Source organism: Volvox carteri, assembly GCF_000143455.1.
Source record: "Volvox carteri f. nagariensis unplaced genomic scaffold VOLCAscaffold_75, whole genome shotgun sequence".
NCBI lineage: Eukaryota > Viridiplantae > Chlorophyta > Chlorophyceae > Chlamydomonadales > Volvocaceae > Volvox > Volvox carteri.
Window position 1 is genome coordinate 596,124 of NW_003307618.1, and position 21,880 is coordinate 618,003.

Consider the following 21,880-nt stretch of genomic DNA (forward strand, 5'->3'; position numbering starts at 1 on the left):
CCCACCACCCTGGCGGTCACGTACGAGGGCCATGTGGGCCCGGTGACCTCCATTGCCGCCGACCCATGGGACGGTCAATGGCTGCTCAGTGGGGGCCAGGACGGAACCATGAGGCTGTGGGAGGTGAGGGGGGTGCTGGGGGAGTGGGTGGGTGGGGTGGGTGGGGGGTTGGGGGGGTGGGAGGAGAAACCCCGGGGGGGTAGAGGAGGTGAGGATCGTGTCCCCGCGTGTGTGCTGTTTGTGTATTGGGATTTTTTTTGCGAGTGTACGATCTTTTGGTGTTGTTTGTGGGATTGATGTGAGGTTGTTCGTACAAAGGCACGCTTTCCCTCGCCCCGGTTGATGGGAAAATATGTGGATATACACACACTTTTCCTCCCTTTCCATGTCGTACAGGTCCGTACAGGTCGTTGTTGGCGCACATGGCAGTTGGGTGCGGGCCCCGTTGCGGCCGTGTCTTGGTGCCCCAACCCGGCTCTCCGGCTGGTCAGCGGTGTGGTGGGTAGCAGTGTGGTGCTGGTGGGCAGCGGCACGGGGGCGGAGGAGGCGGAGGAGGCGGCGGCGCAGGTGCTGCAGGTGCGGGGGTATGGGCTGGGGGCGGGGTTGGGTCGTGGGGGTTGGGGGGGGAATGAGGGTGGCGTGATGGGGGTGAGGGGTCTTGCACCAAGCAGAACCAACCCTCTCACGGCGTTTGTGCCGTGTTTCCTTTGGCATTTTGCATCTCGCGATTTGGCCTCTACAACTCCCTTTCCTCTCCCCCATCCTCTCCGCCGCTGTCTCTTCATCATTTTGCATCAGGTTGCGAGCACTAGCGGACGACATGGCGCCGATGACCAGGGCGCCACTGACCCAGGGGTCGGTCCCGAGCCATCTCCAGGCGAGTTGGCCGTGTGGCGGTCCCGTGGGTCGGCAGTTGGCGGAGGGCTGGAGATACGACTGAGGTTCCCGGTCAAGTCGCTGAGCTGGCACTCCCGGGGCGACTACTTTGCGAGTGTGGCACCGGCGGGGAACACACAGGTATGTGTTTTGCCGTACGTGTGTGTGTATGTATACGGGGGTGTATATTATGATGTTGTTTGTGATGCGCGAGGAGAACCTGCGCGTGTAAGTATGTATGTATGTGGTTCGGATGGTAGCAAAAGGTTGTATGCTGCTGTAATTGTGAATTCTGATAGCGTAAATGATGCCGTACACTGCCCGAGCCCTCCTTCCCCCTGTTGTTGCATCGAACCCCGTCTTGGCCGGTCGCTTAGGGCCCCTGCGTCGCGGCACATACCGCCCGTGGCGGCCTCTTACTGCATCATCATCATCATCATCATCATCATCATCATTATCAACATCATCTGTTGCACCCCCTCGCCTTTCCCCCCCCCCAACCCCCCCCCCTGTCTACAGGCAGTTGTCGTACACCAGCTGAGTAAGAGGGCATCCCAGAACCCGTTCCGTAAGAACCGGGGGCGGGTGGTGCGGGTGGCCTTCCACCCCTCCAAACCCTTCTTCTTCGTGGCGACACAAAACCACGTACGTGGGGGTTTGGGGTGAGGGGGTGAGGGGGGGGAAACGGGAGGTGAGGGGATTTGGGTTTGGGTTTGGGGGCGAAGGAGAGGAGGTATATGGTGGGGAATGTAGGGATGCGATACGTTGGATGTTTGAAACACACAAAACACACAGGCACGCACGCACACGCACGGGGAAATGCCTTTCGGACAATAAAGAGGACGAGCCGTGACTGATGACGTAGCATTTCCTCGTCCCTTGCTGTCGTACAGGTACGGGTGTACAACCTCGCCAAGCAGGCTCTTGCCAAGAAGCTGCTGGGGGGAGGTGGATCCATCAGCTGCCTTGCCGTACATCCCAGCGGGGATCACGTGCTGGTGGGCAGTGACGACAAGCGGGTGGCCTGGTACGACATGGACCTCTCCACGAAGCCGTACAAGGCGCTCAGGTGAAAAAGGAGGAATGGAGTCTTGCCCGGTGTAGCATATACGGGGGGTTGGGTGTTTTAGGGTAGGGGGGTTGGCGGGCTACACGCCCGGATAGAGGGGGGAAGAAGGTCCGCGAAAGGGGGGAAACGTGTGTGTATGTGTGTATGTGACATATTGATCCGGGGTCACATAACCGTATACCCCAACGGGAACCACCGTCGAAGCACTCCGTCATAAGAAGGGCGGTGTATCGGTGTATGAGTCCTAAAACCGTTCTCCCTCATCAACGCAAGGCGCCGTCACCTGTTCGAATCCTCTAGCCAGCTACACACACACACACACACACACACATCAGCTCAGATGCCCAGCAACCTACCTTCCACCGAAAGCGCATGCTCTACAGCTGCGCGATCTACCAATGGCTGCACTCCACCCACACCGGTGCGCCAATAGCGCCACCCTATCCTTGCGAGTCCTGCCGCCGCCCGGTTTCGTTATCCAACCACCATCTGGTATACAGCCTGGTCCAGGCCCTATGCGGAAATGTGTGTGTGTATGTGTTGGCGCCCACCGGCCACACGGCCCGCATCCGTGCATTTTCCGGGTGCAGTGCGGTTTTAGAGTTTTATTCGACCGGTCCCATTTTACTGCGTGGCTCGTAAAAAACCCTAAAACCCGGAGTCTCCCCCGTTTCCCCCCTCCGAGGCTCCAGTTCTTCCCGCGGCTGTCCTTTCTGTTGAGCCGTCTCCCCCCCCCGCCCTCTTCTCCCCCCCTCCCCTTTCCCATTCCCCGCAACTCACATACATACATACATGCATACAGGTACCACCAGCAGGCCCCCCGCTCTGTAGCCTTCCACCGCTCCTACCCCCTCTTCGCGAGCAGCTCCGACGACGGCACCGTGCAGGTTTGTGCGTGTGTGTGTATGTATGTGTGTATGTATGTGTGCATGTATGTGTGCATGTGTGTGTTGGGGAGGCAGTGGTGGGGGGTGTTAGGCGACATGGGGGTTGGGAAGGGGATGGGTTTTATTCTATGGGCACCGTCGGGAGGTGGAGGGGAACGACGAACACAGGGAGGGGGGAGGGCCCAGCGCCGCTGCGGCCCTTATGCTGACAGACCACCGCCACCACCATAGCCGCCAGCTTTGCCCTCCGCAGCCCCTTCAATCCCGTACTTCATCTCCCACACCACCGCCACATAGCTCCGCCGTGTGCTACCACCCAGTCAGAGACCACTTAGGGCCCCCTCTTCCTTTTCGTCGCTCTTTTCATCCCCATTTGTGCGTTTTCTGCAGGGAGCCGTGTCACCTACCGCAACCTCCCCACTCCCCACTGCGATTCTCCCTCTCCCCCGACCCCCCCTCGCCTCCTTACCCATCCTTACCCTCTCCCCTTCCCAACGTTCAATCATCAGTGGTTCGTCTTGATCCTCCTCCCCACCCCCCACCGCCACGCCGCCACCACCCGCTCACAGGTGTTTTACGGCATGGTGTACGGCGACTTGCTGACCAACCCGCTCATCGTCCCCGTCAAGATCTTGCGCGGGGACCACTCGGTGGTCCGCAGTGAGGGGGTGCTGGACTGCGCCTTCCACCCCAACCAGCCCTGGATATTTACTGCGGGAGCGGATGCCAAGATCTTGCTGTACTGCAACTGAAAATCGAATGAATGTACGGCGCAATGTACGGCGCTCTAGTGAAGTGTACTGGATTTTACTTTTGTAGGAGCCACGGCAGTGAGGCGGATTATGATGTGGTGTTGTTGTGTGTGTTTGGGGTGTGTGTGGACGGGGGGAATTTGTGGGAAGGAGTGGTATTGTACGGCGAGGGGCCAGTCGAAGCCGGAGGGCAGCCAGGGTGGCTGGAGAAGGCAAGGGCCGCCGTGAGTAGGGTGTATATGCGTGTGCGTGTGCGTGCGTCCGTATGTATGTTTGTTTGTATGGTGCATCTGCCCAGTTTAGGCCGTACCTTGTACGGCAGCATGTCACTGTTTTGGATCCTGTGTTTGGCTAGGTGGGTGGGTAGGTAGGTGTGTGGGGGGGGGGGGGATGATGGGGGTGTAGCTGATGATTGTGGTGTATGTGTCGGTTATCCTGTCGGTTAGTGAGCTAACGGTAACTGCCGCGTAGTCAGCAAGCCAGCCCTAGTTTTACGCGGCTTCGTGTTCTATCACTTTTACAATTGACTACATACATACAGGTTTTACATACGTACAGGTTTCTGACGAGCGAAGTGCCACTGCTAAAGGCGGAGGGGGTTTGAAATGAGGGAGGTGAGAGGTCGGGTGTATTTGGATGTGAAATTGGTGATGGTATTGACTGAAGAACATGGCGCGCGGTCGGCAGTGCCAGTGTACGATGTTGTCCGGGGCCCGGGGGTGGGTGTTGAGGGGGGAAGTGGATGTGCGGTGTCTGGGTTTTGACCGGGTAGGGGTGAAATATCGCCGTCTTGTCAAGACGGCTGCGGTGGCGCGGCGGCATTTGCTTTACCTTTGGATGTTTGAAGAGGCAAGGAGACTTTAGAGCTCTCTATTTCAGAGGACTTATACCGCTGCTTCTCGGACCTCCTTTTCCTCCTCATTATAAAAATTGAGGTACACATCCACACACACACACACACACACAGAGAGAGAGAGACACATGCGTGAGGAAACATAAACTCATGCCATTCAATAGGACGTCCGTCACCCGTCGTCTTTATCTCCCTCCGTTGTGGTCGTTACCGCTACCGTTACCGTTAACCCACATCATCTCTTGGGTGGCTCACAGCAAACGCAACGGCAGCTCCTCCTTCCCTAACACCCCCTTCAGCGCTCAGCCCGTTGCTGCCACCCGCTACCGCCCGCCTTCCACTCCACCCCACCCCACTCCGACCCACATCGCGGCCTGCTCTCCACACGGCACAGCGCCCTCTCAGACCACCACCACTTGCGGTCCCTCCTTCCCCACCTGGCAGGTCTTGCGGTCTTTTCTCTCAGACGCGTCTCTTACAGCGCCCGGCCCCCCTAGTACCTTCCGCATATGAGGCCCCTTCTTCTTAAACCCCCCCCAGATGGCCCCCCCTACCGCAGTTGTCACCAAATGTGATTGTCACATGCACACGCACATACATACATACATGCATGGGCCTCACAAATGCCGAATCCGGATCTTGCGCCAGTACACAACGGGTAGTGACAGCCCCAGCAGGCCGCACATGGCCAATTCAAATTTGAACAGCGGCATCCGGGACAGTGCCCCACCCGCTACCTCCACGTTTGCCCGCAGCGCCTCCTGGTGCGCCTCCACCGTCTTCTCTGTGCAGCTGCGGACCACCCAGAGGGCACCGCCGCCGCCGCCGCCACCGCCGGGGTGACCGGTGCCCCGCGGGCCCTCGTCACGCTCGTCCACGATGTGTACGTCAGGCGGGTAGGGGTACGTCAGGACCAGCTAGTCGTGTCCCAGGGGTTGGGAGGTTTTGGGCGGGAGGCAGGGACGGCAGGCGCCAAAACATAATGGCATCATTCAGTCATGCCATGTCAAATGTCATGTCATGCACACTAGCCCTGTTTGTGTGGGTATTGAAGCAAGGGGTCACAGGGCTGAGCTTGAAATTGCGTTGGGGTGTGGGGGGGATGTGTCGGGTGACGGGGGAGACGCGGACGTGTGTGTGTGGGGGGGGTTAGGCTATGTTTTATGGCTACTGCTACTGCTGTTGTTCAGGGATGGAGCAGGACGTAGCAGCAGCACGACAACGGTGCAGTCGAACCAAGGCAAGTGCGTTTTCCCTTGGGCGCCTTCCTTTCCCCCTCCACCCGGGGGGAAGACCCTCTTGAGACCTCTACTTCGGGGGGGGTGAGAGGCGGTGGGTGACGCAGAATGCGTCGCCCAGCGTGCATCGCCATAGGGACGTGTGCAGACACGTGCTCACCGAGAAAGTAGCCTGGTGGCTTTCGTCGGTCGTGCAGTGCAGCAGTTCCTTGAAGCCCGTGTCAGCGCAGTAGCGCTCTATCGCTTCGCTCTCCTGACATTGCGAGCATACACCTGGGAAAAAAAGTCCAACAGTCTGACGAGCGCCGAACGCGTGTACTTCACCGAGGTGATGGATAACGCCCTTATGCAAATAATTTGCGGAGAAAATTAATTTACCTGACTGCTTGCAATACAAATGTTTGGATGTTCCTGCAGCTCTGCCTTCCTGAACACGCCGGCTTGCGCGAAGCCGAAGGTCCCCAAGACCGTTTCTAGATGCACTGGAGTATGGAAATACGAGGAGACCTAAAATTATACCAAGCGCAGAAGCTTTGAGGACTTGTTTATGCGTTGAACTGTTCGTAAATTTCGCTGACGCCATGGTCAGGTAGTCGATTAATGTTAATGTATACGCTTTTGTCGTTGGTATAGCAGCATGGCTAGTAGGTATGTCCAGTCTAGCGACAGCTGACAGGTTCACCATGCACCGTCCCTCCGGTAAAGCTTGTTAGGTCATGGCCGTTGCGCAACCGCCACGTCAACGGTAGGAACTTAACCTTCTTCAAACGTTCGGCGCTTCGGAGGTCCCCAGGCCTTTAATTCACTAATCATAATTGGTAAAAGAACACGAGCTACCGAAATCATCGTACCTGCGCTAGCTTGTCTGTTACCATCCACAGAGTCCCAGCAGAATTGCCTAGCAGAACGTTGCCATCCAAGTCGAAGTGAACTAATCCACTCAATTCACTACTACTAGACGTGCCGCCGGTATCTACCCGCACAAGTAATCGACTGGAAAGCTCCCCACAGATGTGTATCACCCCCTCGTCGCATGCATGCATCACTCCGTCCTGCTGTAACACTGCTGGTAGCTGCATATGTGCGCACCATAGTACCTACATACATACGTACACACAACAACCTCTCTCAGCCCGTGCTGCAGCGAAGTCCCTCCCGCGCAGACTGCACCTTGATCAGGCGCGGCTGATCAGGCGCGGCTGCGCACCCGGGGTCCTTGCAACACCTGGGTGCCCCCCGGGCCCTATGTGTGTGTACATGTACATGGGGCCAGGAATGGGGCCAGGGAGTTCTGTCACAACAGTCAGGCTGGGCACCATGCATGCAGAATTATTTAGTTGTCCATGCACCAGTATATGACTACAGACAGCTGTGGAGTCGTACGTATGTAGGGCAGACAGGCAAGGGTTTCAACTGATAAGCAGCAGTGAAGCAGGATCCAAATGTAATCTGTGGTCCCGGCAACCATCCATAGCTATAGCTATATAGAGCTACTCGATCATCCTGTTGTAACTTAACCAGAACACAGCCAGATGGCGGCATCGAAAGACACCAATCGGAAGAATACTGTCCGCGTAAATAGCGGGGGGATGCAGCCATCTCATGAGTCGTACAGCCTGTCCTGGAATGGCGCAGTGCTGGCCCATACATGCTTCCAATCGATGATGGGGCTTCTAAAACCTGGGACCAGTGTCTCAGCCGTAACCTGTGCTACTATGACCCCCGCCCATTCTCCTGCATGTATGGACTTCCACCTGGGTGGTGGTTACTTTTTAATTACTTGATTACTTACATCCTTGATAACATCTGTGGTAGCTGGCCTCGCTGAAAAGGCCTCTTGAGATGCTGGTCGAGCACTTCACGCATATTTGTAATTGATATGTGTATACCGTAATGTGACATCTAGCCTCTCTTCGTTCACTAATCGGTAGTTTTCCCCGCGACAGGAATGTAGACCAGGCCTACTCTGCAGCGCAGCAGCTGTTGCCAGGTGTCCTGTCAGCTGCCGTACAGGCCAACGCCCAGAAAGTGTCAGCTAGGGACCATCCCCGGACAGCACCACCGGAGCCTCGTCACAAAACCCTAAGTCTCCGGAAGTGGTCATCATAAACGACATCAACATGCTGCCATCCACAAGGGCGCAGCTCGCCGTGGTAAGGACCGACGTCCAGGCGAACGACGCCCCAAAGCTCTCACACAGCCCCACACAAGCAGCATGAGCAGCTTGATGAAGGAACGCTCCTCCATGCTCCTCGAGACCGCCATCACCGCGCTGGAGGCGAACGAACCCCAGCTGGCCATCGCGGGGGGCCAATGCCTCAAGATTGCTCACCGCCGCCTGAAGTGCTAGTGCTACTCCGTGGCTCAGGGCAAGGCAGGCCCCGGAGTGAACGGTAACTTCACGGCCCCCTACGAGATCTTGCATGACAGGCAGCACAACTTCATTAAGCAGGAGTTCAAACCAGAGTCCATAGATAAGGGTGACATGGAAGGCGCATTGGCGAAACGTGCAAGTCGGGGGTCCCACGATCAGATCCACGCCCACCCCCAGCTCTGGCATTGGCAAGCCAGGTGCACAAGGCGCGCGCTAGCAGCACGGTCACCCAGTACAAGGAACCATGGCGGGACTTCCTGGATTGGACAGAGCTGACTGCACATTTCCCATATCAGGCCAGAGATAGTGGCTATGCAACTGATGTATTGTCTACCAAACCGTGCAAAGCGGATGAGGTCGGCCCAGGCCGTGTGGCGGGGGCGAGTGCTGCTATTGCCTGTCGCTTCTTTCTTGCAGGCCGGCCCCCCCCCACGGAGTACCCAGCACGCAACCTCGTTCGGGACCTGGGCAGGCGCACACTGCTGCAAGGGAAGAAGTTGCACAAGGAAAGCATGCAACCAGAGCACGTCCGCATGTTGGCCGCTCACTTCGCTGGGCCGGATGCATCACCGCCAGACCTGATGATGGTAGCGCCCATATCGGTCATGTTCGCGGGTTTCCCGAGGTTCAACCTAGCCCACATCTCCGTCAAGTACGACCTGCTCACCCTGCACGACACTCGCATGGCAATTACACAGCCCAGGCCCAAAACGGACCAGGAGAGCAAAGGGCAGACCGTGCAGATTGCACGTGTAGGGGGCGTGGCTTGCCCAGCAGGCTTGACAGGGAGAGAGCTACCCATCCGCAGCCTCAGCTATACCTCTTTCCGGGAGAAGCTTCGCTGCCACGTGCAGCACCATGGGTATCAAGCGCGGAATCATGCCGCACTCCATGCGCATCGGGGGAAACAGCGCGGCAGCGGCCAGAGGGGTATCTGAAGAGGCCGGCAAGACCCATATGGCCGCAGGAGGACGGACGCAATGGTGCAACTAATACACCCGGCTTGAAGACGATGCAGCACCGGACACCACGCGCAACCTGGGCCTCGCCTGAGCTATGGGCCGCCAGGAGGGGCCCCCTCCTGCTATCTCTTCTCTCTGCAGACGTGTAAGGCCCCAGCTTGGCAGCCCAAGTTCCGCCACGCCCTGTCCTATCCGGCACCTCGAACGCAACCGTACAGCAAGCCATGAAGGCTATAGGACATAAGTACGCATTTATAAATTTATACAACCTATAAATCTTTACAACAAAATCCAATCAGAATCAGCAGTGTGGTAACAAAATACTCTGGCAGCCTGCATCCTGATTTTGCTATTATTGCCCTTCAGTAAAACCACAGTAAAGCCACCATCAAGCCACCAGCTGAGGATCTGTACAGTACAATATACGGCAGTAGCAACTGCAGTAACCACCGCAGGACAACCACCTCACATATTACCCCTGGTCATACCCCGCGCACTGCTGCATTGTTCATCCTCTCAGGCAATTAAATAGCCGCTATTGATCGCTCTCATGTAAAGCTCTTACCACTGCACACTCCACACGCACCTGGCCACAGCACAACCCACAGCAAGCACGCTTCCATACAGGGAAAGGCTGACGGAGCACAGTGCACCCGCAATACACGCAATCCTGCATACGAAGCTGCTCACATGCGCAAATACACTCACATACACACGTGGACTAATGGACATTAATTACACACACACACACACACACACACTCTCTCTCTCTCTCTCTCTTAAATTGGCTTAGATCACTAAGACACGCTCCTATATACATACGACACCGCTCTGCTTGACCAGCAAACCATTATAATGTGACAAAGATTGGACAACCAAAGATAGAACATGTGAGCTGCACAACGGGAAGCAGCAGCAGCAGCGGCAACAGCAGCCGGGCGGGCTGCCGGCTGTCGGGGAAATAGCTCCATCACGCACACATGCAGTCCACAAAAAATGGTTCACGTTAGACTAACGTGTGTCTTTAGATGAGGGGCAGGCGGCCCCTAGCTCACAAACTCGGTGCACTCGGGCGCAAGAAGTTACAAGTACATGTCTAGGTACCCCCCGACACGCATCACCACCACCACCACCACCACCACCACCACCACCACCACCACCACCACCACCACCACCACCACCACCACCACCACCACCACGACAACAACAACAACAACAACAAGAACAGCACCGCCATCACCGCCACAGCAGCAGCAGCAGTTACCCGCATACCCGGCTGTATCACCCCTGGAGGTCTACCTACCTGCCTGGAGGTCTGTCCCCGGTGCAATGCCACGGATGTCTGACGCCGCTGATCAGAACGTCCAATCCACCGGGCACACAGCGGGCGGCACACAGCATCCTCACCCTTACCCTGCAACTCTCACCCTAGCTCCCCACACACACCCCGCCAAGGGGCTCTTGGCCCCGGCTGCCCCCCCCCCCGGCTAATCCTGCTGAGATTTGCCCGTGTGTGTGTACTACTGCCCATAAAGACCTGTGCACACACCACCATGCCACCACCACCATACCAAACTGCAGCCAACACAGCATGTACGTACGTATGTATGGTATAGCTTCACCAGCGGCCCCCTTTCCCGTGGAGGCAGTTCCCTGCTCTCCCCTGCGAGAGGGGCACCCTAATCCGCTCACCCCATCCGACTTCAGAATGTATTCGTTGGGTTCAACAACTCACCACCAGCATCCAACCAACGGATCAACGGCGCCTTAACATAGTTCCTGGTCAGCTCGCAAGTTGATTTTGTCACGTCCTACACCGTCCATAAGATGGGGAGCCACCTCCCATTTCAACACCTCTCACACACCCGAGAGGTCGGCAGACGGGTTTGAACCCGAACACTCCGGGAGCAGAGGTCAGGCCTTAACCTCTGCCAGCCGCCTGCCATGTATGTAAGGTGAGTCTGCTTTGATAATGAAAACCTTTTTGCACTTTGCGTTGAGACATTTCAGCATTGCGTGTAAAGCACCGCCACTTAGCCCAACCGTCTGCCTTGCTTTCGCAGTACTGCACACTGCCTGCGGGGTGCGGTGCTGCCTGCCAGCTAGTCTATCACGAGGTCGGGCATACACGTCATCAAGGTAGGTCTAGCACATCTGTGCCTACCTACCTACCTACCTACCTACCTGCCTACCTACCTACCTAACTACCTACCTACCAAGGGACAATGACACCACACAACACGCCCCAGCCGCACCGCTGGGCTACCACCACCGCCACCGCCACCACCACCATCACCACCACCAGGAATATTCCGTCACTCGCTTTCTGTTGCTGCTACAGCTACAAGCTCTGTTAGCGCTCACACATGGCATACATTCATCCATACATACATACATGACTTAAATTACACTGTGGGCCGCGAGAGCCGGGGGCCGAAGCCGAAACACAGCGCAAGGGTCGGGAGCACACAGCACAAGTCGGTTAGTCTTGTGTGCTCCCGACCCCGAATCAGACTGCCAACACTCTACGCAGCCACTCCGCAGCCCCTCCATCCGGGGATGGCGCTGCAGTGAAAACACCACGAAGGGCTCTCAGGTCCCGCTAGAGCGAGTCCACAAGTCTCAGCTAGGGCAAAGCCAAAGGCTCTGTGAAACAACCCATACACACACATACATACATACATACATACATACATACATACATACATACATACATACATACATACATACATACATACATACACATTAAGCAGATTCCACATTGTGGCACAGTACTGCGGCCTACATACTACTCGAATGTCGCCGCAGCCGCTACTGCTGCTGCTGCTGCTGCTCATCTCAATCTGCCCGGCCCCCCCCCCCGGATCCTCCTTCCTTTACTCCCCACCTCCCCATACAAATACCTCACCATCCTGCCACATGTAGGGTGTATAATATAAGATATATACGTGTATGTGTTTGCGTGTGCACAACATGGTTTTGTTTTGTAGCAATTTTGTTTGAAGCCCCCCCCCCAATGCTACTGCCAAGTGACCCCCCTGCGATTGCTAAATGCCAATGCTCTTACCACCGCTACTGCGGATACACAACAAATGTTGCCATTTCTTTAACAATAACACCAATTCGATCAGCGCCACTACCACCACCAGACCGCAAACAGTATGTGCTCCCCACAAAACCGACAATTCAACTCGATGAGCAAATAACCTCAAACACGCCGCACCCCCACGGGGACATTATAATGGTTCCCGGTGGCAGCGGCTACGGAGTCAATGTACGGTATACAATACAATGTAACGGCATACGGCAGAGGCAAGAAATCCCCAAAGCTCCTCCGCACTTCGCATTCAAGTACTCTGCCAGACAGACAAACAGAGCCCGTAAAGGCACACCCCACAAACTCTAAAGCGGACATAGCCCATACGGCACCCCAAGCCCCCCTCACCCCCACGATGGCGCATGTTCCGATTCACCCAATACCCCTAATACCCCCAATGTGTTTTATTCTTGTCCCAGCCCCCCGTCCCCCCGTCCCCCCACCCCAACCCTCCTACATCCCGAACCTCCAGCGCATCAATCCCCGGTCTCCCCCCACCAACAGCTCTCTCCCGCCGGGCAACAAAGCCATGGATCCGTACAGCTGCTGCTGCTGCCGCTCCTGGGGCGGCGGAAATGGCCGCGGCCGCTCATCTTCCTCTCCCATAGGGCCCCTCCTGAGCTCCTTGTGCCGGTGGTGGTAGTGGTGAGGGCAGTGGAGGGAGTCACAGGGTTGCGGCTCCAAAGCTACTCGCCAAGCCCGGCCTAGTGCCAGATCTACAAACACCAAGTGCTGCTGGGGCTGCGACGGCGGCTGGCTTCGGTGCAGGTGCTGGTGGTTTGGCAGCTTGTGTCGACGGTGTTGAGTACGGCAGTGCCCCCCTGGGGAAGAGCCTCGGTCCAGCAGCAGGGCTGAGCTGCCGTCGGGCGCCACCACCAGACTGGTTAGCCTTGTGGCAGTCCCGGGAAGGAGGGGCGGGGGGGGGGGGAAGTGAGGCGGAAGGGGGGGGGCCGGAAAGGGGGCGGAGGAGGTATCGCAGATGGGAATGGGACCGGCAAGTCCAGAGTGAGAGGCACGAATCCCTGAGGCCCTGTGTACGCATCCCCCCGGGTTCCGGTGCCGCAGGTGAAGACACGGGGCGACCAAGAGGGGGCATGTGAGGGGGGTGAGCCAAAACATCTTCATGTCGTGCTCAGACAGACAAACAGACATGGAGAGAGGCACCGACCGTCCACAGAGACAGACAGACAGACAGAATAACGAACAAACAGACAGAATAACGGGCGCGCACCCACCTGGGCCCACAGCCGCTGCATTGAGGCGCCACCCGCAGACCACCGAGAACCACCTCCCCGTAACATCTACCGCCACCTCCACCACCGCCACCACCGCCGCCACCTCCACCACCGCCGCCACCTCCACTGCCAGCTGCCACTGGAGCACCACGGCCACCTCGTCGATCGCACCGCCTGCTGCGCTCCCGCCGCCGCCGGCCCAAGCCTCCGTGTCCGTCGCCTCCTCCGTAACCACCACGACCGCCGCCGCCGCCGCCGCTGAGATAACCCGGAGCCTCGATGTATCCACCCCGACTGCAACTGGGTCGGCAGCCGCCGTCGCCACCGCCACCGAAGCGCCTGCCGCCGCCGCCTCCCGCGACGCCCTCCTTCTGCTCACACACACCTGCACCCTGCCGTGGCGACGCCGCTGCCGAAGTTACCGTCGCTCTCGCCACCGCCGCGGCGGCGCTCCCCTCAACGCGTCCTCGCCTGCGCGGCGCTGCTCGTGCCGCGAAACCAAAGTCCTTCGCCACATGCTCGACCATAGCTTCACCACTGCCGAAATTACCCTCGTCGTTAGCATCCACATCGTCATCGCTGTCATCCCGAGCTTCAGTAACGTTAACCTCGCCGTCGTCGTCGTCCTCATCTCCGCTCCATTCCCCCTCGGGCTCCTCCTCCTCCCCGCGGTCACTGACCCATGGGTCATCGTCCGTGTCCAAATCCGCATACACGCACCTTACTTGGAATCCCCCACGCGAGCCGGCGGGGGCGTGGACGGCACCCCTACCGCACCCGTCGAGCTGTGTCGTCGCCGCAGCGCGTGCAGCTCCTATTGCTGCCGCCGCTGCTGCCGTATCCTCCAACGGAAGCTCCACGTCCCCATCGCCTTCATCCGTCTCCGGCTCGGACAGTTCTCCCGTCAACGGAAAGCAGTGTAGGGAATACCGGACGGCCCGAGATTCCTCCTCCGCAACCTCTCCACGACCGCTACCCCGTGACGGCGCCGTCGCGGTGGCGGCGGCGGCAACGGCGGCAGCTGCTCCGTAGCTCCGCTGCCGCCACGCATTCGTAGGACCCTGCCCCAGCGTCAACGCCAGCAGTCGCCGCTCGTCGGGACTGAAGGCCACCTGAGCCGCCAAACCGGGCAGCGGCTGCCCCGCCGCCGCCAGCGCCGGCTGCGGACCCGGCGGCAGCAGCCGTACACATGCAATACGACAAGGGGAATCCGCATGCAGCGCCAGGTGTACGGCACCGTCGTACAGCGCAAATGCCAGGTGAGCTCCGCTAGGCGAGGCAGCCAGACAGCACACCGTCGGGTGATGGCCGTGATGGTGCTGCTGCTGGTACGGCAGTGCTGGCAGCGTGGACTTGTTGTACGACAGCAAAGGAGCGCATGGATCTGTAGATGCGCTGGACGAAGGAGCAGGTAATGAGGCTGATCGAGTCGAGCCCTCAGGAGCCGCCCGAGACCCTTTTTGGAGGAAACCAGAAGCCAAATCAAAGAAGCGGATTGAGGAAGTAGTGCCATACAGTGCCGTACCTGACCCGACAGCCGCGGCGGCAATAGTCGCGGCGATGCCGGCCGCCGTCATAGAGGTATCCGTGCCCCGTGGCGGCGCCACCGCTCCCGCGGCTGTTGAGGAGGGCGAGCGAGAAAGCGAATAAGCGGGGATAGCGGAGGGTTTGAACGCCGTGTCGAGCGCGTATGTCGCGGCCGCGCCACTAGCAGCAGCAGCAGCAGCAGCCGACGGCGCGGCGGTAGCTGCCGTCGGCCGGCACAGCACCCCACTCTCCGGAGAGCCCTCATCTCTGCCTACACAAGGCTGCCCCCGCATACTATGACTGCTACTGCTGTCCCGCCAGTTTATGGCCGTGGTTAAGCTGCTACTGCTGCTGCTGCTGCTGCTGTGGCACGAAGCGTACATTCCGCCCCCGTCGACTGACTGGCCGAGCTCTCCGCTGCCACCGCCGCCGCCGCCGCCACTACTACTCCCGCCGCTACTGCCGCTGCCGAACCAAGAGCTACTGCCGCTGCTGCCGCCGCCGGTACTGCCACTCTTCTGTAGAGCCCCGAAGCGGCAGCCGTAGTCCTCCGGCGTCAGCACCAGAAAGGCGGCGGTGACCACGAAGGGAAGACCTGCGGAAGCCAACGCGGCGGAGGTGGCGGGGGATGCCGTCAACCCGTCAACCCATTCCCAACACCTGGTTGCGTTGCGTTGCGATGCTTTGTGCGGCGACAATAGAAACATGGGGGTGGGGAGGGGGAGGGGGGGAGGGATGTTCAATCATTGCGCTGCTGGTGATCAGAATAAGGCTCTGTCTCTTCCGGAGAGCCGTTGCGAACGTTGCAAACGGCACATGGGTGGCGCAGACAGGGCACTAGGACGTCGGCAAGGCTGGGCAGGACGAGTAACGCCAAGTAGTGAGATCCACTCCTCACTGCTTTGTTCAGCCATCACGACCATCCACACATCCGCGCCACGTGATCACATGACGGGGTCGGCAGTAGGGGGCCATGCGAAGCCCGGGCCTGACACAGAGCCCCCGCACAGCGCAAAGAGAGAGGTCACTGTAATCTCGATATGCTCTCTGTTGGCACCCTCTCTCTTTGCTGTGTGCGGGGGCTCTATGTCAGGCCTGGGCTTTGCATGGGGCCCTTCTGGGGATGTGGGTCGTCCACCCAACCCACCCCACCCAACCCACCCCACCCACCCCAGGACCCACGACCCACGTTCAGGCTGCTCAAAGTGCCGTAGCTTCCAGCCCGCCACCACGCCACGGCATGCTGCGAACAGCGCAGCACCCGTACCATCGTACGCCACCGCCGTGACGCTGCGGTCACAGCCGCCGACGCCACCTTTGCCGGTCTGCAGCCTCGAACGAAAGCAAGGAGAAAGCAAAAGAAAAATTACCGTACAGTAAGAGCCGCGGGATTAGGAAGACAGTGACAGGTCAGAAGCTGGTGCACAAGGCGGCAAAAGGACATATGCATATCCGGCTGTCTCTACGCACACTGCGCCATCCGCCCATGTGCGCCCAATCACGCAGACGCGTAGACCGCCGCACGCACCTGCTCGCCGCCGCCGTGTAAGGTTGAACTCCGGGATCCTCCTCCCACAGGCTCCCCTGCCGTCGCCGCCGCCGCCACCGCCGCCGCCGTCGCCTCCCCAGCCGTCCCGCCGGATCGCAACACGTCCTCACGCCACCCCAGCCGCGCGCACAGATGCCACTCCAATGCAGAAGACGCCGACACCACCGGCGCTTCGACGGAGCTGATCCTCCTCTGACCAACAGCGGCAGCGCCGCCGCCGTCGCCGCTACCGGTGCTCCCCGCTGCCGCCGAGCGTCGCGATGCAGATTTCCCCTCAGCCGGGACCTCTTCCTCCTGCTGCTGCTGCTGCAGCAGCTTCGTCGGCTTCCTCGCCTCCTCCATTTCCCGCACGTCCCCCACCGCTTGAAGCTCCTCCCCACTAAAGCACCGCCAGACAAACACCAGGCCGGCCGTGGTTCCCACCGCTAATGAACCCCCGCGGGGACATGCGGCCACCACAGTCACGAGGCCGTGAACTGCAGGCACCATCCAACAACAGCTGCTACTGCCGCTGCTGGCGGTGGTGGTGGTGGTGGTGGTGGGTGGAATCTCCTCCACCACCACGTGCCCTGGACGGTCCCGAGTCATCATTACTGCGAATGGCCCACGGGTCGGTCGCGGCGGCGGCGACAGTGTTGGTGGAGCACCGCCGCTGCCCCCAGCAGCGGCGGCGAATGATGCCGCGGCTGGGGATGCAGCTACGTACCTTTCGTAATCCGCAGCAAAATTGTACGGCAGAGGTGACGGCGGCGCAGCGGGCGGCGGTAGCAGCGCCAGCGCAGCAATGCGGTGCGGTAGGTGGGAGCCCGCGGGGAAGAGCCGCAACCGAACAGCCTGCGGGGTGGGGGGGGAATGGTAGGTAGGTGCGGACTTAAAAAAACCCCGGTGCGATACACACACACACAAAAGCACAAGCTCCTCCGCGCGAACTGGGCGGGTAAGCATTATGACTGTGGAGTAATAAAGTGCAGGGCAAGACAACACAAACAAGACGAGTGACACGCGACACGGATACCCACAATACAATTATCCTTAGTTGCATGCAGCTCCCCCGCCCCCTGGGTATAGACACCCGTGTGTGCCATTCTCGAAAGTTCCTGCGTCCTGGCGCCCACACGTACCGCCCTTGTGTTCCGGCGCGCAGGTACCGGAGGTGGCGGGGTGCACCGCAGCAAGGTGAGCAGATCCTGACACGCCGGCGGCGGCAGTTCCCGCAGCCACCGCCACAGCCGCTCCCTGCACCGCCGCGCCGCCTGCACCTCATCTCGCGGGCTCAGTCCGCAATCCGCCAACTGGTTAGCCGTCAGCCACTGCAGCGGCAGCGGCAGCTCCAGCGGCAGCTCCGACGGCCCTGGCGGCGGCCGGCGCTGCCGCGACAGCGGCAACGACAGCTCCGATTCCCCATCGTCACCACCGTCGCTGTCATGTCGACCGCCGCCAAGGTCCTCCTGGTGACGCGAACACGTGAGCGGACCAGGATGCCGTCCAATGCCCTCTCCTCCGCGCACATTGTCGACGTCAATCCCACTGTTATCATTGCTGTTGTCGGCGGAGGCGGAGGCAGCGGCGGCGGCTGCGCCGCCGCGCCTCCCGCTGCCGCTGCCAATGCGACCGACGCAAGCCACAGCCGCCTTGCTGCCGCTGCTGGCATCTCCCCCCACGGCGCTGGCGAGCCACATGGCCGCCGGGTCGCTCCATGGCGGCATCAGCGGGCTGCTGCCTCCGCTGCCGCCGCTCCAAAACCCGAGAAGCTGGGCGGGCAGGCGGAGGGCGCTGAGCGCCCCAGCCAACAGCCCCGACCACAGCCGCGACCTCGTAGTCCCCTTCTCGCTCTGCTCCCCTTCCTCGTTCTGGTGTCCTTTCCATGCCTTATCCGATCCACGGCGGCCGCCAGCGGCGGCGGTGCTGTTGCTGCTCGTATGAACGTTTCCTTCTCCTACCGCATTGTTGGAGCAATAACCGCAGCGGGTGCGGTACTGACGGCAGTCTGCAGGATGGCGGCCGGGGCTCTGGCTGCGACACTGACCGGGGCGCTGTCGGTGCCGGCGGCCGACCTCCCGCTGCTCATCCTGTCGGAGCAGCCGCTGCTGCCGGTGCTGAGACTGTTGCTGTTGCTGCCGGTGCTGAGGCTCTTGTTGTTGTTGCTGGCGCTGGTGCGACATGGCAACATACGGTCCCTGGGTTCCGCTCAGAGCTGCCCATCCTGCTGCTGCTGCTGCTTCCCTTGCCACTGCCTTTGCTGCAGCTGCCCCTCGCAAGCTGTGCGCTGCGTCGGCCGAAGTGAGCAGTCGGCCCGAGTGGTTCGGCGGCAGCTGCAGCTGCTGCTGCGTCGTCGTCATCGGCGGGGGCGGCGTTGTAGTCTGCGGCCCGGGGACCCGGTCTCGTGAGACTCGGAGATGCGGCTGCGAGCGAGGCTGTAGCTGCTGCAGCGGCAACGACGATGGTGAATGCTGCTGGTGCTGCTCTTGCTGCTGTTGCTGCTGCCGCGGTGACGGTAGCGGTTGCGAGTGGTGACGTTGCTGGTCCTCCTGCTGCTCTTGCTGCGAATAATGACCAGATGGCGGCAGTGCACACGGCGTCAGAGCCCGCGTGGACGGCGGCGGCGGCTGACGTTGAGGTGACCGTATCGCTAACCGGGATGGAGATGATGGCGGCAGCCATGGCGCTGGCCCCACAGGCGCTTGAACGGTGTCGTACTGGCACGATGCCCGACCAGCCTGCCCCCATGCGCCCATCAGATTCAATACAGCAGCAGCACTGCTGCCGCCGCCGCCGCCACCGGCGGCCGCGGTGGCGGCGGCTGCGCCAACACGTGCAGCAGCTCCGCCGGGCAGCTTATTCAACGCATGGTGCTGATACAACGAGGTTCCCGTCCATGGCCAGGAACAGCCGCCGCCGACGCCGCCGCCGCCAGTGCCGCTGCCGTTGCTGCTGCGGCGTCCGAGGGTGCTACTGCTGCACACCGCCAGGCTGCACGCAGCGGAGGAACGAACATGTAAAGAGGGTTGAATGCCGCAGAGCGTTGCCGTCGCACTCGATGCTGCCGTCGCTGTAGCCGCAGCAGCGGCAGTAGCAGCGGAGGTATAGTCGCTGGCAAAAGCAGCGGATATCATCATCTGCGGAACAATAATCCCGGTCGCTTCAGCGCGCGCCAAGCCGGCTGCGGACGCAGGGCTGCCCGCTGCTGGTGCTCTCACCCCTGCCGTCGCCGTCGCCGCCGCTGTCGTCACCACAGGCGCCGCAACTTCAATCACAGCAGCGCGCGCAATGGACGGTGCAATACCTGGGTAGGAGGACGGCGGAGCCGACAGCGGTGCTGCCGGCGTCGCTACCAGCACCGCACGCGACGTGCCGCCACCACTGACGCCGCCGTCGAGAAGCCCACTTCCCGCCACCGCCGCCGCCGCTGATGCTGCCGCTGCTGGGTGCGACTGCATTGCTGCTGCCACAGCCACCACCTCCGGTGCTTGTGCTGTTACTGATGTTGTCATCGATGCTAATGCTGCTGCTGCAGGTACCGGCTCGCCACGGGTAATGATGTTTCTGCCGCTGGAATGTGTTGTCAGATGAGTATTCGCTGCGGCGGCAGCAGCGGCCTCCCCGGCAGCGCCGGCACGGGCAAGTGCCGCTCCTGCGCTGCGGGCGCCACCTGGTCTCAATCCCACATCGCTGTGCCCCGACGGTGCCACACCTGCGATTGACTCCACCTTCTCTAGGACCATACTTCCTTTATCGACAACTTCTTCTTGCCGGAGCGTCAACGACGCCTCAGCCGCCGCTGCCTCTCTCTGTCCTTGCTCCTTCTTCCTCTCCCCTGGCCTTCGCTCCCCCTCCCGCTCCTCCCGCTCGTCCTCCTCCACCGCTGCCTCATGCCCCTGGCCGCTGTCCAGCTGCAGCAGCTCATCCGCGGTGCAGTGGTCCAGTCCGCACCGCTGCAGCCATGACTCAATGGCCTGATGCAGGGACACGTTAGCCACCAGCTGGACCTGCGGCTGCGGCTGGGACTGGGACTGGGACTGGGACTGGGATGCCAGCCAGCGGCAGATCGCCTCCCGATCATACCACCTGCTCACACTCTTAGGCAAGTGCAGAGCCTCAGCAACGGCGGCCGCGGTTGTAGTGGTAAGCGTTTTGGCTGCAGCAGCAGCGGTTGCAGCAGCAGCAGTGCCAGCCTGCTGCCCCTTGCTGCGGTCAACCGCTTGCGGCAGGTGTGTAAGGGGTAGTGGGAGGAGCCAGGGTACCGGGGTGACGGGGTCGCGCATGATGCGGCGGGAGAGGGGGCAGATGAAGGTGGGGGGCACGTGCAGGCGGGCAGTCGGAGGATGTGGACGTGGTGACAGCTGGGGGCTGGTACACGGGAGCTGCGCGACTGCGGTGGGTGGTCCTCGCAGGAAGTGTGAAGGCGGTGGCCTGGCAGCAAAGCTGTCGTCACATGGGATGGGAGCACCGCCTGCGTTGATTACCGTTGGCTCCGCTTTGGTGGAATAGGGCCGACAGGCAGGCGATAGCGTGGCGTGCCGAGGCAACGGTGGTGGATGACTTGGTGGACTAGTTCGGGTCTTCTGAGTGGGCCAGCTTTCGAAGCTCACGGCAGGAGGAGCCTCCGTGACGGATTGCGCCACTGTCGATGAGCTGCAGTTGACCGCGCTGAACTCACTGCCGAAAGCATTCGAGCTGGCGGAGACGTCCGGGCTCATATCAGCACAGCCTGCTGAGCCCAGCATCCGCTGTTCAGAAGTGAAGAGCCTCTCTTCAGACCTTCATGACTTTAGCTATAGAGCGTCATCGTGCAATCACTATGCTGGTCCCCATGGACACCGAAGTCTCTGTCAAACGAGGGCTCTGTTAACTTCACGTATATTCACTGTCCAGCACTGATCCTGCCCTATCCTAACATGACCTAATGTATGGCGTTAACCGTCTGAAGTAAGATTTGCGGCCCTGTCAACCTGTGTTCGTTGTGTAACACATAAATTAAGCAACAGAAGTCTAGCCAAACAAGCAGGACTTTCGCAGCCACGTCACCATACCAGACATGTAATGGGTCCGACAGCGTACGCAGGCGTAGAGACGCGTCCCTAGACTTCAAAACCTAGTTTACCCACCATTCAACCTTGGAGTAGGCAGGTCTGCAGCCCAAAGGCTCGTCCATTGAAGCTGCTACGGTTAATGTACGATCAACAAACTTTCTGTCCCAGTCGATGAGAAAAGGGCAAATGGAAGTTCTCCCGGTAGCTTGACCCGACGATATTTACGTGCATGTGTGTGCATGTGCGAGGGAATCCACATATCCATTCAACTGTGCTTATTCGACCCGTCTGGTCAGCAAGTGCAACAGCAACTTGCTACCTGGATTCAAATATTTTCCATCCATCCATCTTCCTGTCAATATTTTCCATCCATCCGTCTTCTAAAAACAAGAGAAAGAAATTATGTTGTGCCAAGACGGGCTATGGCAAAC

General features: G+C 59.8%; 3 protein-coding genes across 3 annotated transcripts in view; 1 reads left to right on the forward strand and 2 right to left on the reverse strand.

Annotated features, from left to right (window-relative positions):
* Positions 1-3,584, forward strand: part of VOLCADRAFT_98698 (uncharacterized protein) — a gene marked incomplete at both ends in the record, with an annotated part of 7,037 nt that extends 3,453 nt beyond the window's left edge. Inside the window, 7 exons of the mRNA XM_002957536.1 lie at positions 90-123; positions 397-576; positions 799-1,017; positions 1,396-1,521; positions 1,770-1,824; positions 2,379-2,470; positions 3,402-3,584. Of these exons, the coding sequence (XP_002957582.1) occupies positions 90-123; positions 397-576; positions 799-1,017; positions 1,396-1,521; positions 1,770-1,824; positions 2,379-2,470; positions 3,402-3,584 (889 nt within the window). The remainder of the gene's footprint in view (positions 1-89; positions 124-396; positions 577-798; positions 1,018-1,395; positions 1,522-1,769; positions 1,825-2,378; positions 2,471-3,401) is intronic.
* A 1,470-nt stretch (positions 3,585-5,054) lies between these two features.
* Positions 5,055-9,634, reverse strand: VOLCADRAFT_98699 (uncharacterized protein; the record flags this gene model as incomplete). The annotated part of the gene is made up of 5 exons (XM_002957559.1): positions 5,055-5,354; positions 5,836-5,928; positions 6,883-6,918; positions 8,008-8,228; positions 9,598-9,634. 5 exons carry the CDS (start codon positions 9,632-9,634, stop codon positions 5,055-5,057), a joined length of 687 nt encoding a protein of 228 aa, XP_002957605.1.
* A 3,358-nt stretch (positions 9,635-12,992) lies between these two features.
* VOLCADRAFT_98700 (uncharacterized protein) lies at positions 12,993-21,116 on the reverse strand (the record flags this gene model as incomplete). The annotated part of the gene is made up of 13 exons (XM_002957560.1): positions 12,993-12,997; positions 13,344-13,637; positions 13,729-14,727; positions 14,869-14,961; positions 15,385-15,465; positions 16,060-16,195; positions 16,399-16,930; positions 17,126-17,253; positions 17,541-18,406; positions 18,446-18,779; positions 19,617-19,702; positions 20,111-20,780; positions 21,009-21,116. 13 exons carry the CDS (start codon positions 21,114-21,116, stop codon positions 12,993-12,995), a joined length of 4,332 nt encoding a protein of 1,443 aa, XP_002957606.1.
* Positions 21,117-21,880: the final 764 nt, after the last annotated feature.